We start from the raw sequence: 12308 nt of genomic DNA, 5'->3' as shown, positions 1-12308 counted from the left end.
GCATTTAGTGCTAGAATGTATTTCGGTTTGGACAAGGAACATGGCTCTCAGCTGCAAAGTAACAGCTAAAAAAAAAAAAAGTTAAAAAAGAAATGAAGAGCTACAGAACCACAACAGACCAGCGATACCCTACATATGTATTTTATTGTCTAAGTATATTCCAAAAGGTCACAATGGTAAAGGAAGACAGGAAAAAAACAAAGGGGGGGAGGAGAAGAATCTTTCTACTCAACTTCTCACGGAGCAAACCAAGCCCAACAGCTGCAGCACCTTTGCAGTTAGGGTGCACTCAGCGAGTCCTCTCCTCTACCTGCCAAGTTCTCACAACTTCATGCATACAAAGGTCAGCAGGACTTTTTGCAGTCCTTCACTGCCATGCATCTGTGAATGTGTTTTTATACCCCTAATTTTTTATTTTTTTTATGATGTACCTTCGGACAGAAGCAGCATATTGTGTCCAGGTCTTCCAGCACAGCCATATCATTCCTGCTGCCTTTGTAACAGCTCTACAGCCTGTGAGAAGCTCAAGAAATACAAACCTCCCCACAGAAATGTAGATGCCTTCACATGGCTAGGACCTCAGCATGCCCCAAGCACAATGTAGTCATTATCTGAGGATTATCTGGTTCTGATCTCTCTCATCCTCCAGCTTTGGTGGTATTTTTTCAACTTCTAAAGGGCAAATCCCCAGGCAATTGGCAAAAAAAAAAAAAAAAAGAAAATAACTAAGGCTTCTTTCAGAAAGCTTACATTTTCTATGGGAAGAAGGAAAGCTTCATCTATCTTAGAAATCTTCTACAAATAAACAAGTATTCACACACAACTACAAAGGTACTCAACACAAGAAAATTAACTAACCCAAAAATAAATAGCAAGCTACAGCCATTAAAATAGAGAATAATTGATAGAGTTGGTTACACAAGCTCACTTCCGCCTCATCTTCCTAAGGAAAACTAAAAGCATCTTTGATAAATGCAAAACAACAAAAAAAAATAATTCCAGATAGAACAGTACAGAATTTCTCAGAAGTTTGAAAGTGTAATCACTGGAAGGTCCAAAAGACAGAAAAGCTCAGGAAAGGGTCACTAAACAGCAATTTGCATCTTACCATCAAGTCTTTTGAGAATTGCAATTGAGAGTTTGAGAAGTGGTGGGCTAAAGGTAATTCAGAAGTAACTAATCCCAAAATTTAGTCAGACTAAACCCAAATTTCTGCAAGATTACTGGTTTTTGAATTGTTTCTGCCACTTCAGGTATTGCTGTTAAGAGAGTTAGTCTTGCAAATAGCTCTACTATGCCACCCATTGAGTAGCCTCGCCTCCCACTGAATTTAATGAAAAATTAATGAAGATGGGTATTAGCAGCTATTCGTGCTACCTGGAACCTGCAAAGGCAAGAAATGTAAATCAGCACCACATGACCAAAAAAAAAAGTTCTTTGTGACCTCATTTTGGAAGGAAATGGTTTATAGACTAATTTCCAGACTTCTTTGAAGGACCAGAGCAGGTAAACATGTCGAGTTTTAGTATTATAAAGAGGGTGAAGATTAGCACTCACATAGTGCTTTGAACAAGTAAGCCCACATAGAATCACTAACTTAACACTAACAGGGCAACAGCAAAGACTAAGAACCAGACTGAGTTGAAACAGCTGAAGAATCACTTCATCTCTTTCTAACAAGAAGTGTGCAGAAATCATAAGCTACCAACAGCTTCTATGCTTTAAATTCTTTTAACTTCTAATTCATAGAAAGATCTGTAGAAGGTTAATAAAATGCAAAGTTAACCCTGAAGAAGCCTCTTCTCAAGAGTATCATGAAAACAAAATGTCAAACTTTGTGCATAATTGGCAAGTATCAGGCATCTCTCTCTGCTTCAGGCAACATTCATTTCATTTCATTTCATTCAGACTTATGTTCAATCCAAGTACCTAGGAACTAAAATGCAAAAGTTCAGTAGCACTGCAGCTTTCCAGCTGGAGGACACAGTACAGAGTGGTGAGGGTAGGAAAACATCCAAGATGTGAAAATTTTCCCAAGACTATGAAAAAATTGAAACAGAATCCAGATAGCCCTAATAAGCTGATTTTCTGCCTGTGTGGAAGGCAAATAATAAAAACAATCCACCCAACACAGAAATACAGTCAAACCCTGACAAGCAAAGATATAAAGCAAAGCTCCGTTAAAAGCATTAGGACAGACAACCCAGACTTTCCCAGCTGAACTATCAAGACATAAGGGGCCTTGTTTCAGCTTGACAAAAACCTTCTAGGGCCATGCAACTGCTAGATATATTTCAGTAGAGTCTCTCAAATATTAATTTTGCATTAAAGAGTGGTTTAAACATTTTATGATTAAAAATACTGGACTACAACAGACAAAAAACCCTCAGGCGCACAGGACTGAAACATCCATACAATTCCTAGCCATTCAATTACAGTACACGCAAATACTTGTCAACTTTGGCAAAAGTATTTAAGGCAAAAGAAGTAAAAGTATTCAGAAGCATTCATATTTGTGTTCCCATTTAAATATGCATTTTCCTATTTTTCACATAGTATTTATAACTCTAGATGTTTCAAGATGTCACCTATTGAATCGACAGAAGTTGGCATGAATCTTCCCTGGACTTTGTTCTCTAGAACATGAAAGAGATCACTGCCAAAAACAGGACATTAAAAATCAAAGTCACCAGCTTGATTTGCATTCTCTTCCATTTCTTATATTAGACACATAACAGTGCAATAGTTAATGGCTCAGCTTAATGTATTAAGCTCTTTTTTTTTCCCTTCCAAAATCGTGATTTGGGTAATTTGTATTGCCAAAAAACTGTGATACATTTTAATTTCAACATATTATAGGTCAATTACAGATTGCCTGACCTTAACAGCTGTTTTACAGGCTTGATTCTTATTGAAATCAACTGAGTCAGAAAATGATGTGCACCTCCCACAATTTTTTTCATCTTAATTGCAAAGAAACTATGGCAGATGATACACGAAAAACAATTCTGCAAGTAATCTGAATTAACAGGATCATATTATAAAAAAGCAGATATAAATACACTGTATTTGTCATAAGGAAAAAAATGAGTACGCTGTGATGACAAACCGACATCTTCGCATACCTCAAAGCCCTTTTGTTCACACCCCTGCACAACAAAAGCATAAGAGGATCCTTCCTACTCTATTTTTCTCTGTCAAAAATGTGGGTACTGGTAACACCCTTAGAAGGATGATTTGTCATGTGAAGAGTCTCAAAAGAAGTAAACAAAATATGATTGGGAAGAACAGGAACAGAGTTTTCCTCTTTCTTCCATCAGCATAAGTCTACCACAGCATGAATCTGGACATGAACTTAGAGTACAAATCAAAGTTTTCTAAAAGGCTCAGGTTCGTTAATATTTTCTTAAAAAGTTTTCAGCACTCCTTGGAAAATGTTCTCACTGCCTTTGGTGAAAAGTAGCTTCCAATGATCAATAATGCAGGAAGCAACACAGACAGCCATTACTCATTTTCTTTCAGCTCAGAAAGCAATTATTTGTTCCTATCTGGCATAATTCACTCATACAGCATGCAGACATAGACATAGGTCCTTATCTTAGTGGAAAGTAGACCTCAGGTAGACTAGGTTAACAGGACAACATCTGGAAGTGAAATCATTTCCCCGGGTCTCTTTACACCTGAGATGCACATACTAGTTTCTGACTGACTACATATGGGGCTGTAAATCATACAGGCAGATCTTACTTTTGGAAATGTTAATTGAGGTAGTTGTCTCCAGGAATCCCATTTGACAAATTCATAGGCTGAAAATGGAAAGGGTAGCAGGTCAGTGCCTGATTCCATGGTTGCCTGCTGAAATCATACTGCAATGTGAAGGAAGTAGCTTTTTTTTTAATAAATAAATAAATAGCTAAGAAGAACCCCAGCTCCACTCTAAATTCAACTAGTACTCATGGAGGCTCTCTACTTTCACTCTTCCTTGCAGTTACTTCCATGTAAAAAAGGACTAAAATCATCTCTGTATCAGCCCATGATATTTGCTATTTCATAAACAGTTACTAACATCGATATGTTTGTCTAGCAAAAGCTGCAAATGCCTTCAGCACTGTAAAAGTTTCTAGTATCCCAGCCAGAAATAACATCTATAGTCTCAACCGCTTAATAAAATACGTAAGAACTAATTCATACCCCTGTATGTGGGTTACATTTTGTGCATGCGTGCTCATAGAAAGGGAAGTGTCATTAATGTAGCTTCAAGGAAATTAATTTTAGGTCATCAACGTTAAGGTCTCGATTTGCTGGGAGATAAAAGAACAGCAAAAACCACCAGATGGATTCAAAAGGGCAATGGGAAATAACTGTCTTTTAGCCATATCCTGCCTTCTTCAATTATAGTATTATGCAGGAGATTCTAATTTCAGATACATGGCAACGTTGTGTTTTTTTTTATGTATATATAGATATACACATGCTTAATAAATCTACCACATGTTCTTCGTTAAATAGAGTCAATCAGCTATACGAGCTCTAAATTACATACAACGTTAATAATTCAGTGAGTGCATACGTACTCTCTTCCTCATACATCACCATACATCAGGGGTGTAGTTGTTTAAGTGAGGCCTTTAATTAATGAGAGGTCAAGTCAAAGAAGCCAAGCATGGGTGGCAGCTGCAGTTGTCTTCCAGGATAGGGTGACAAAACAGTTGATGACTGGAGTATGAGAAAGCTGCACTCATCTCTAATGTGCTGCCTCTGCCATGCTATATATTATTACAACTTCACAGACTGGACTGGTTGCTCTTTTGGGGAAACTGAAAAAAAAAAATAAAACCAGTGAACTCAAAATCTAGATGTGAAATGGAAATCTTCTCACCTTGCATTCATCACCACCCAGAGAGGCAAACTGCTCTCCATTAAACCACGGAACAGCCTCTACACCCCCCTCAGAAATTCCCCTAAGCCCCATGAAGGACTTGAAGTTAGACCGTAACTGGCAATGCCTTCTCAACAGCTTTCCTAGCATGACATCTGAATGTATCTCACAAATCTGCACTTATTTGGCTAGGGTGCTGGAGGGAGAGGCCTGAAAAGCCACTGCTCACACTGGAAGGAAATCTACAGTTAACCCTTAGCACTTCCATTGCTAAATATGCTGCTCGTGACACCTGGATGCAAGAAGCAGATTTCAAAAAGAATATCCGCTGGGAAAGTAAAGTACTAAAACAACACTCTTGCTACAGTTCAGTGATTTCCTCATTTTTATCATTTTAATTATTAAGTTCTAGTTTGGTAGAAAGAATAAAAGAATATCTAGCTAGAATTTTAAAAATCTGACTACTAAAAATGAAACTGAAACATTGTCCCAGCTCAGAAATGAAGGGTTTATAATATCTGTTCAATACTCACAAAGAGCTAGCAACCACCTCTCAAAACTGCGTGACAGAAGAAACCAAGGTCTATACAACCAAACAGTTCGTGCTTTTAAATACAAAACACTCCTAAATTAATATTTTCAGATACTCTCAAAGTCCATGAACTTTTCTAGAAGTGTCAGGCACATTTCTTCAGTCTAACCTCTAGACACTGTTACAGCATCCTGAAAACCTAGGCCTGTTGTAAATGGAATAACTGGAATTACAAAACAGGAGATGGTTTGCATGCACAGCTGGTCTCCTTTCTCCATCTACACTTCTTTTTATTCACAGAAGTAACAGATAAATAGAACAGTAGCAATTTGATCATTTTCATAAAACTACAAGAGTTGCCATGCATTTGTTCAGAAGGTTTATCAAGGACCTGACAAAGCCTTTATTAACTAGCACACTTTTGAGCTGACAGACATTTAGGATTATCTCTCCTTATTTCTTCCTCCTTTTCCCAATTCATTTGTTTAATACTTCGAGGCAAACTGAAAACAAGTAATTGTGAAAGCAATTAGACAAAAAAAAGAAAAAATGAACTGCTACTGAGAAAGTCTTACAAAGATAAGCCTTATCAAACTTCAGCAGTAAGGAAATGAGAAGCAACATATGGATCACTTCATTTACCACCAAAACATTTATTTATGCATTCAACCCCAAGCATTACACAAGAGTATTGGGACAGAAAGTAAAGCCCCTCCAAGCAACAGGAACCACAGATACGTATTAAGCAAGCAGAATGAAAATGACAAGTTTTGAAGGCAGCCAGAGCAGAAGTCTTCACCTTGCATCTGATGCTTTGGGGGCACGAGACAGGAACATGAAGTGGGATGTGACCTGTAGGCAGGAAAGGTTCTACAGGAATTGTGTGGCCTGGATGCCAGACCAGCCTTCCCAGCCTCGACCAGAGAATACTCTGAAATGCGGCACAACCACGGGCAGACAGGTTCAACGCAACAGCTACGTGCCGAGAGACAGAGTGCTAAACCTAGACAAGAGCTTTTGCTGTCTGCTGAGTATCACCCGGTGGGCACTGCTCCCTAACCAAACTGCCCCGTACAAGTGTCAGCATGACTATTGCCCTTCCTCTCAGAGAAGCCTTATTCTTTGGGCTACATTAGAGGAAATAAAAATGTCTGTTTTATGAGCCCAATCTTAATCCTGACTTGCACTGACACAAAATTATTTCTGCAGCTATTTAATTTCAGATCATAACTTCATGACAGCTCATAACAGGTTAGTTACATGTTTCAATCTGCTTTGACATCTCCAGTGTCAAAGGTGACAGTAGACCTCTGCATAAGCTACTAAAACCTAATAAAGCGATTTTTAGGACTCAAACAGATCATTTTGAAGAGTGTCCTAATTCCTGAATATGCATTTCCCTACTCTTTTAAGAGATCTTCTTTTAAACTTGACTGTCCCATCTTCTCACAGCTTAAGGACAAGAACCCTGCATTGACATGATAAGCAGTCCAGGACACCCAAAGCTTTCACCAGCACCAAGGGACACCCCTTGGTTATTTCCTGTCATCCAACACCAGTGGGGTCAGAGAGCATAACAGTTTATAAACCACAGAGACACTAGGTAATGAATATTAAAGCCTGGTTCACACAACGATTCATTTGTGCTACCCTTTTGGCCTTTATGGGAAAACACCACTGTTCACTATGCTTATCGATCTTCTGTTATTCCTTGTCTGTCAGTCCTCTTGTCTTCTACAATACTAACTTAACCACTCTGCTATGTATTGATTTGGTCTTTCCACAGCAGAACAACACACTTTGCTGTTTGGAGACGACAGAGTTAAAATAGATAGAAGAGAAAGTCAATAAAGAGAGCTAGGAACTTTGGCGAGCGGGAAGGCAAGATGACCAGAGAATATGCCCTTTTCCACTACGATATTCTCAACTCTTTCCAAACATTAACAATAGGCTTAATTAGAGACAATAGTTCTGTGTACCTGCAGAATAAAGACAACTGTAAATAATCCGACACTTCAGAACCTCTCCTCTTCTTGTAGAGGGCAAAGCAGGAAGAAAAAACACCTGCAAAACTTACCCTGAAAACTTACCCCGCAGATGTTTCAGCCACTCTAACCCACTGTTGTCAAAACTTGCTCCTCTGCTCCTTCCCCAAGACTTCCAACGGGCTTGGGAGTGGCTTTGGCTAACAGGAAGTTTTGAGGCAACTCCTCTCAGATGCCTTAATTGAGCAATTTCAACTTAAGACACTCGTTTTTTATTTCCCAGAGATACTGGTCATCAAGGATTCCCACTAAAGAAATTGCAATGCATCTGTTAATCAGGTCTAAAAAGGGATACCTCCATTGCCCTGGAGATCCCAAATAATTCATTACTGTAACAGCCTTGCTCCACAGCAGGAAACTAGAGAGAAGGCAGAGGGCATAGGAACAGCAACACAGGCAAACAGCGTGCTACAGAACTGGTCTGATTGGAAGTCTCATACTACACCGGGCATACTGCTACTATGCTTGCCAAAGGGGTGCCTTTTGCTCTGGAAGCATGCTCAGAACTCAAAGTAAGTTAGTACACGGCAGCCTCTAATACAAAATTACTCCAATAAAGGACTTGTGTGAAAGAGCCTAAATGTCACCTTAAAAGACTTCACATTTCATTTGGCAATTAAGTAGGTACTTTGGGACACACCATGCACAACTTGGCCCAAATCCAGCCAATTGCATTCACCTCCAGATCTTTCAAAGAAAAAGATACAGACGCGTTAACTCTTCAGGTGCTTAAACCTCCGTCCTCACAACACTCCCAGGGAACAGGCACACAAAGGCAACGGCCATTTGGTGTGCAATCTTCATGGGATCTTGACCAATAATTATTAACTTTCTGCCTTCAAGTTTTGGGGTTTGACATGCTAACAGAAGCTTAAAAAAAACAAAACACGTTAAACTGTCTAAGAAGAGACAATTCACAACTCTGACATGAACATTGGGTTATATATTTTTATGACTCCGTAATTGGGATTCTGTCTCACAAATCAATAAAAGAAGTTGAATTCAACTTGTTTTAGAAAGAAAAGCAGACCCTTTACTTTGTGGATCTGAACCACAATCCTCTATAATAATGGAGTAGTACACTTTTTTTTTTTTTTTAAATCAGCAAACAAAAACATCTTTACACATACCATAATGATATGCATCAGTACACTGAAGGAATAAACACAGAATGAAGAACTCTAACTGATAATCCTAAAGCTCTCACTATTCACTATGGTACCTCTAAAAGCCATAAGTGTTGCTCTTTCACTAGAGAGAGGTTTCTGAGGAATAGACAACACTGTACTTTGCAGTTCTCTTTTTGCTCCCTAAATGTGAAGACTCCTTTTCCCTCAAGCCATGATTGTGGATCAGAAAAATCAGCTGGATTCAGAAAAATTGTTCCCAGATTGCACCCATCTTCTGTTTGCTGTTTCCATTCCAGCCCGCAAAGAAAAAGATTTTGCACATACAAGCCCACAGAGAAGCCCTGCTCAAAACATGGCCAACTTCAACCCTTGTATCAAGGAGAGGACACCAGGAACAGGGCTAATTGCACACAGCATTGCAAGGCTGGTTCTGACCTTCAGAGTTCTTGCACCACCAATATGAGAGAAAGCACATAAGAACTCAGACAAATTCATAGGGAGGCTTTTCTTCGAGCAGGTCTTTCACTGTATTGCCGGCACAAAGCCAACACCGCCTTACTTAACTCCCTCATTTGCCCCTTAAGTGCTGCATTCTTCATCAGTCCTGACACACAGTATTATTCTCTCTATTTTTCACAGTGCCACCGTCTTTCCCCCTGAAATCACAACATACCCTTTCTAGTGTCTACTTTACATTACCTAGAGTAAGAAAAGTCATTGTTCATCCCCTTTATTGGGCACACATGACATCCTTACGCATTTCCAGAGCTGATTTCTATTCTGAATATATTATGCCTTTTCTAATACCAAGTGTGCACTCATGAAGGCTCACAGTATTAGCTCTTATTGTTACTTCTCTAACCTCTCAGCCTACATTACACTCCTCTTTCCCAACACACATTGTCATCTAATTGATTCATTTAGGGCAGTAAGGACTTCCAGAACACGATGCCTTTATTCAAGGATAAATGTTTCAAAGCACACTGAGTTAACACTACTATTCATGGTGAATATCTGATATAAACATTTCTAGCTTGCCAATGGAAAAGAAGACAAAGTCACTTAAATCTCTGGATTTTTCATGTGTGTATGACCAGAATTTACCCAAGCTCTTTTTCATTCTTTTGAAACTTACAATTTACTCAAATAAACAAGTGTTATCCTTCTTCAACTGCTGGGCTGGTATTGCCAGCTCCACCAGCTCCACCACACAAGTTACCTAGCTCATGGGCCATAACAGGCTCAAGCTTGGTCCTCAATATGGCACAAAGAACAGGACTGGGGAACAACAGCACAGGAAACGTGCCCTTATATACATACATGTTCACTGCTATGCTCATGCCTGCTTTTGTCTGTCCATCTCGCACAATGTAAGGTTGGTGGCCTCTCAGGCATGCCACAAGAGATTTCTTTACTCTGATTTCATCTAAAGGATCAGGTTCAGTTAGCACAGAAAGGTGAGGTTAGAGCAGCACAATCCCCAAATCTATCAGCTAACACGGTGTTCAAATATACACCTTCACTCTTCTAGCTACATGACTTTAAGTTTATCCCTGTTACTTTCTCTCTTGTTACTAGGTAAGTTTCACCATCTCCCATTGTTTTATTTACACTTCTACCATGAAAGAGAGATTATTGGTATTATACATTCTGCCTGGGTTTCCAGCTTCACATTCTTTAATTTGTAACATAGTTGTCTTAGAGTTTACTTACTTACAAAGAATTAAGCATTTGTTATTAGTACTTGAAACTACTAAATTATGTTATTATCCAAAGTAAAAGAAGTAAGCTATTAAGAAAAGAACTTTATTGGGCTGTGTCCTCTTTCAAGTTCTCACTTCGGATTTCAGGATTTCATGAATAGATTTTCTTTTCTGAAATAAGGTAACACAAGTCATTTAAAGAAGTTCTTTGCAAAGTTTGCAAGGGATGTACACTCAGCTTAGTAATACAATGCACAGGCTATATCGTACAGCAGCCTAGCAGAGTTCAGTAAGAGACATCTTTGAACACAGGATTATCTTCTTGGTCTTTAGCTCAGAAGAGAAAGCACTTTACTCAACCCTACTTGGAAACACTACCACACACATCAGCACCTACTTGGGATATTAAAAACGTGCCACCCACAACAGAGCGGCTTGCTGGATCAGCTTTGAAGTCAATCAGAACGGTAACCTCTCATACATTAAAAAAGAGAACAAGTCTTTAAAAGTCAATTCTAACATCAAAAACGTCAGTTTACTTTCTTTGCTCCACTTAAACTGCTTTTACCTCTAATTTAGCACATTTTCAATTCAGAGAAAATTAATAGCATGTACTCAATCACGCTGCCTGAATTTTATTCAGAGATTAGGAAAATAGAGTTATTTTAAAATTCCAAATACAGCTACATTTTCCTGTAAAAAAATATGCCCCTGAGACTGTGAGCCTGCCTTGTTTTTCCTGACTTATGCAGGCGAGAACCTCTTGAAAAAGGAGTTGTGTGAAGACAGAGGAGTATGACAAAGCATCTTCATATAATATAGTCTTAGAGCAGTGAAATCTTACACTAATTTACCTTGCAGTTTCAATATGAAAGTTACAAAAGTTTAAATTAAATCAAGTTGCATACTAAAGTCCCCTAAATGATGGGCTATGGGAGGAGTTCCTTAAGACATCTGCTGACAGATACACATCACCAAGAAGTTGAGCACAGACGTCTGAAGGAACTTCAGCACATGCCGAATCGACACTGTAAACAGTTGGGCACCGAGCTGCAATGGAGGGGTAAAATACAGTGACACTGACAATTAAAAGAGAATCGGAAACTGAAAAAGCTGATACCTAGAAGAAGAAAAGGGAAACAAATTTGCGTGACAGAAAATCTCTCTTCTCTTGCTACCAAGAGCATATTAAAAATCCTCCCCTCGCCTTCCATCAAGAATAAACATCGCAGTTTCCTCCGCTGCTTGTTTTTCAGCTATCCCTTCCACTCCAGCAGCACCCATGCCAAGCTGCACATCCCACCGCGGCCAAATTTTTGTATCTCAGTTACACTGATGTAAGCGGGAAGTAACTCCAGCCCGCCGAACCTTGCCCAACGGTAAAAATAAACGCCTCAAACCCCGGGCGGTGCGGCCAGCCCCGAGCCGGGCACCACTCACCCTGAGCGGCCCCAGAGGCTGCCCGAGCCCCGGGGCTCCTCAGGCCGGCTCCTTGAGGGGAGCCCGGCGGGTCGGTCCCCTCAGGGTCGGTCCCCTCACGGCCACCTCAGCGGGCGCCGCCTCCGCCGTGCCCTAGGCCCTGCCCTGCCCGCCTCCCCTCACCGCCGGCCGCCCCGTCCCCCCAGCCGTGCCCACAGCCCCGCGGACACCGCGGGTGAGGCGGTGGCAGCGCTTCCAGCCCCGGCGGCCGCGGCGCGGAGCCCGGCGGCGGGCCGAGGCGGCGCGGCGGGGCCCGCCCTGCGCCTCAGCTTACCTTACCCGCGGCTCATGGCACTGCCCGGCGCGGCCCCGGCGGCCCCCGGCCCGCGCCGGGCGGCAGCGAGGGGAGGAGAGGCGGCGGGGCTGCCCGGCACCGCCAATCCGGGCCCCGCGGGGGGCCGGGCCTGCCGGAGCCGCCGCCGCAGCGCCGGGCTGAGGGGAGGAGCGGGGAGAGGGCCCGCCGCGGGCGGAGGGAGGCGGGCTGAGGCCTGGGGAGGGTGGAAGGGGAGAGGTGGGTGTGAGGGGAGGGATGGTGTCGGC

At 41.2% G+C, this 12308-nt stretch overlaps 1 protein-coding gene across 4 annotated transcripts in view; it reads right to left on the bottom strand.

Moving 5' to 3' along the window:
• TEX2 (testis expressed 2) overlaps positions 1-12231 on the bottom strand; it is a 49247-nt gene extending 37016 nt beyond the window's left edge. The window contains exon 1 of one of the 4 annotated variants that reach the window (XM_068655036.1): positions 12048-12231. Coding sequence is in view for 2 of the 4 variants with exons in the window: in XM_068655033.1 (XP_068511134.1) it covers positions 3748-3790 (43 nt within the window). In the remaining 2 variants the exon portion in view is untranslated. Of the gene's footprint in view, positions 1-3747; positions 3806-4574; positions 4787-12042 lie in introns of those variants that run through there. The other 3 variants (XM_068655035.1, XM_068655034.1, XM_068655033.1) reach the window with 3 other exon arrangements.
• Positions 12232-12308: the final 77 nt, after the last annotated feature.

Source organism: Anas acuta, chromosome 18 (genome assembly GCF_963932015.1).
Source record: "Anas acuta chromosome 18, bAnaAcu1.1, whole genome shotgun sequence".
Classification (NCBI taxonomy): domain Eukaryota; kingdom Metazoa; phylum Chordata; class Aves; order Anseriformes; family Anatidae; genus Anas; species Anas acuta.
This window is presented reverse-complemented; position numbering and strand designations above follow the sequence as displayed.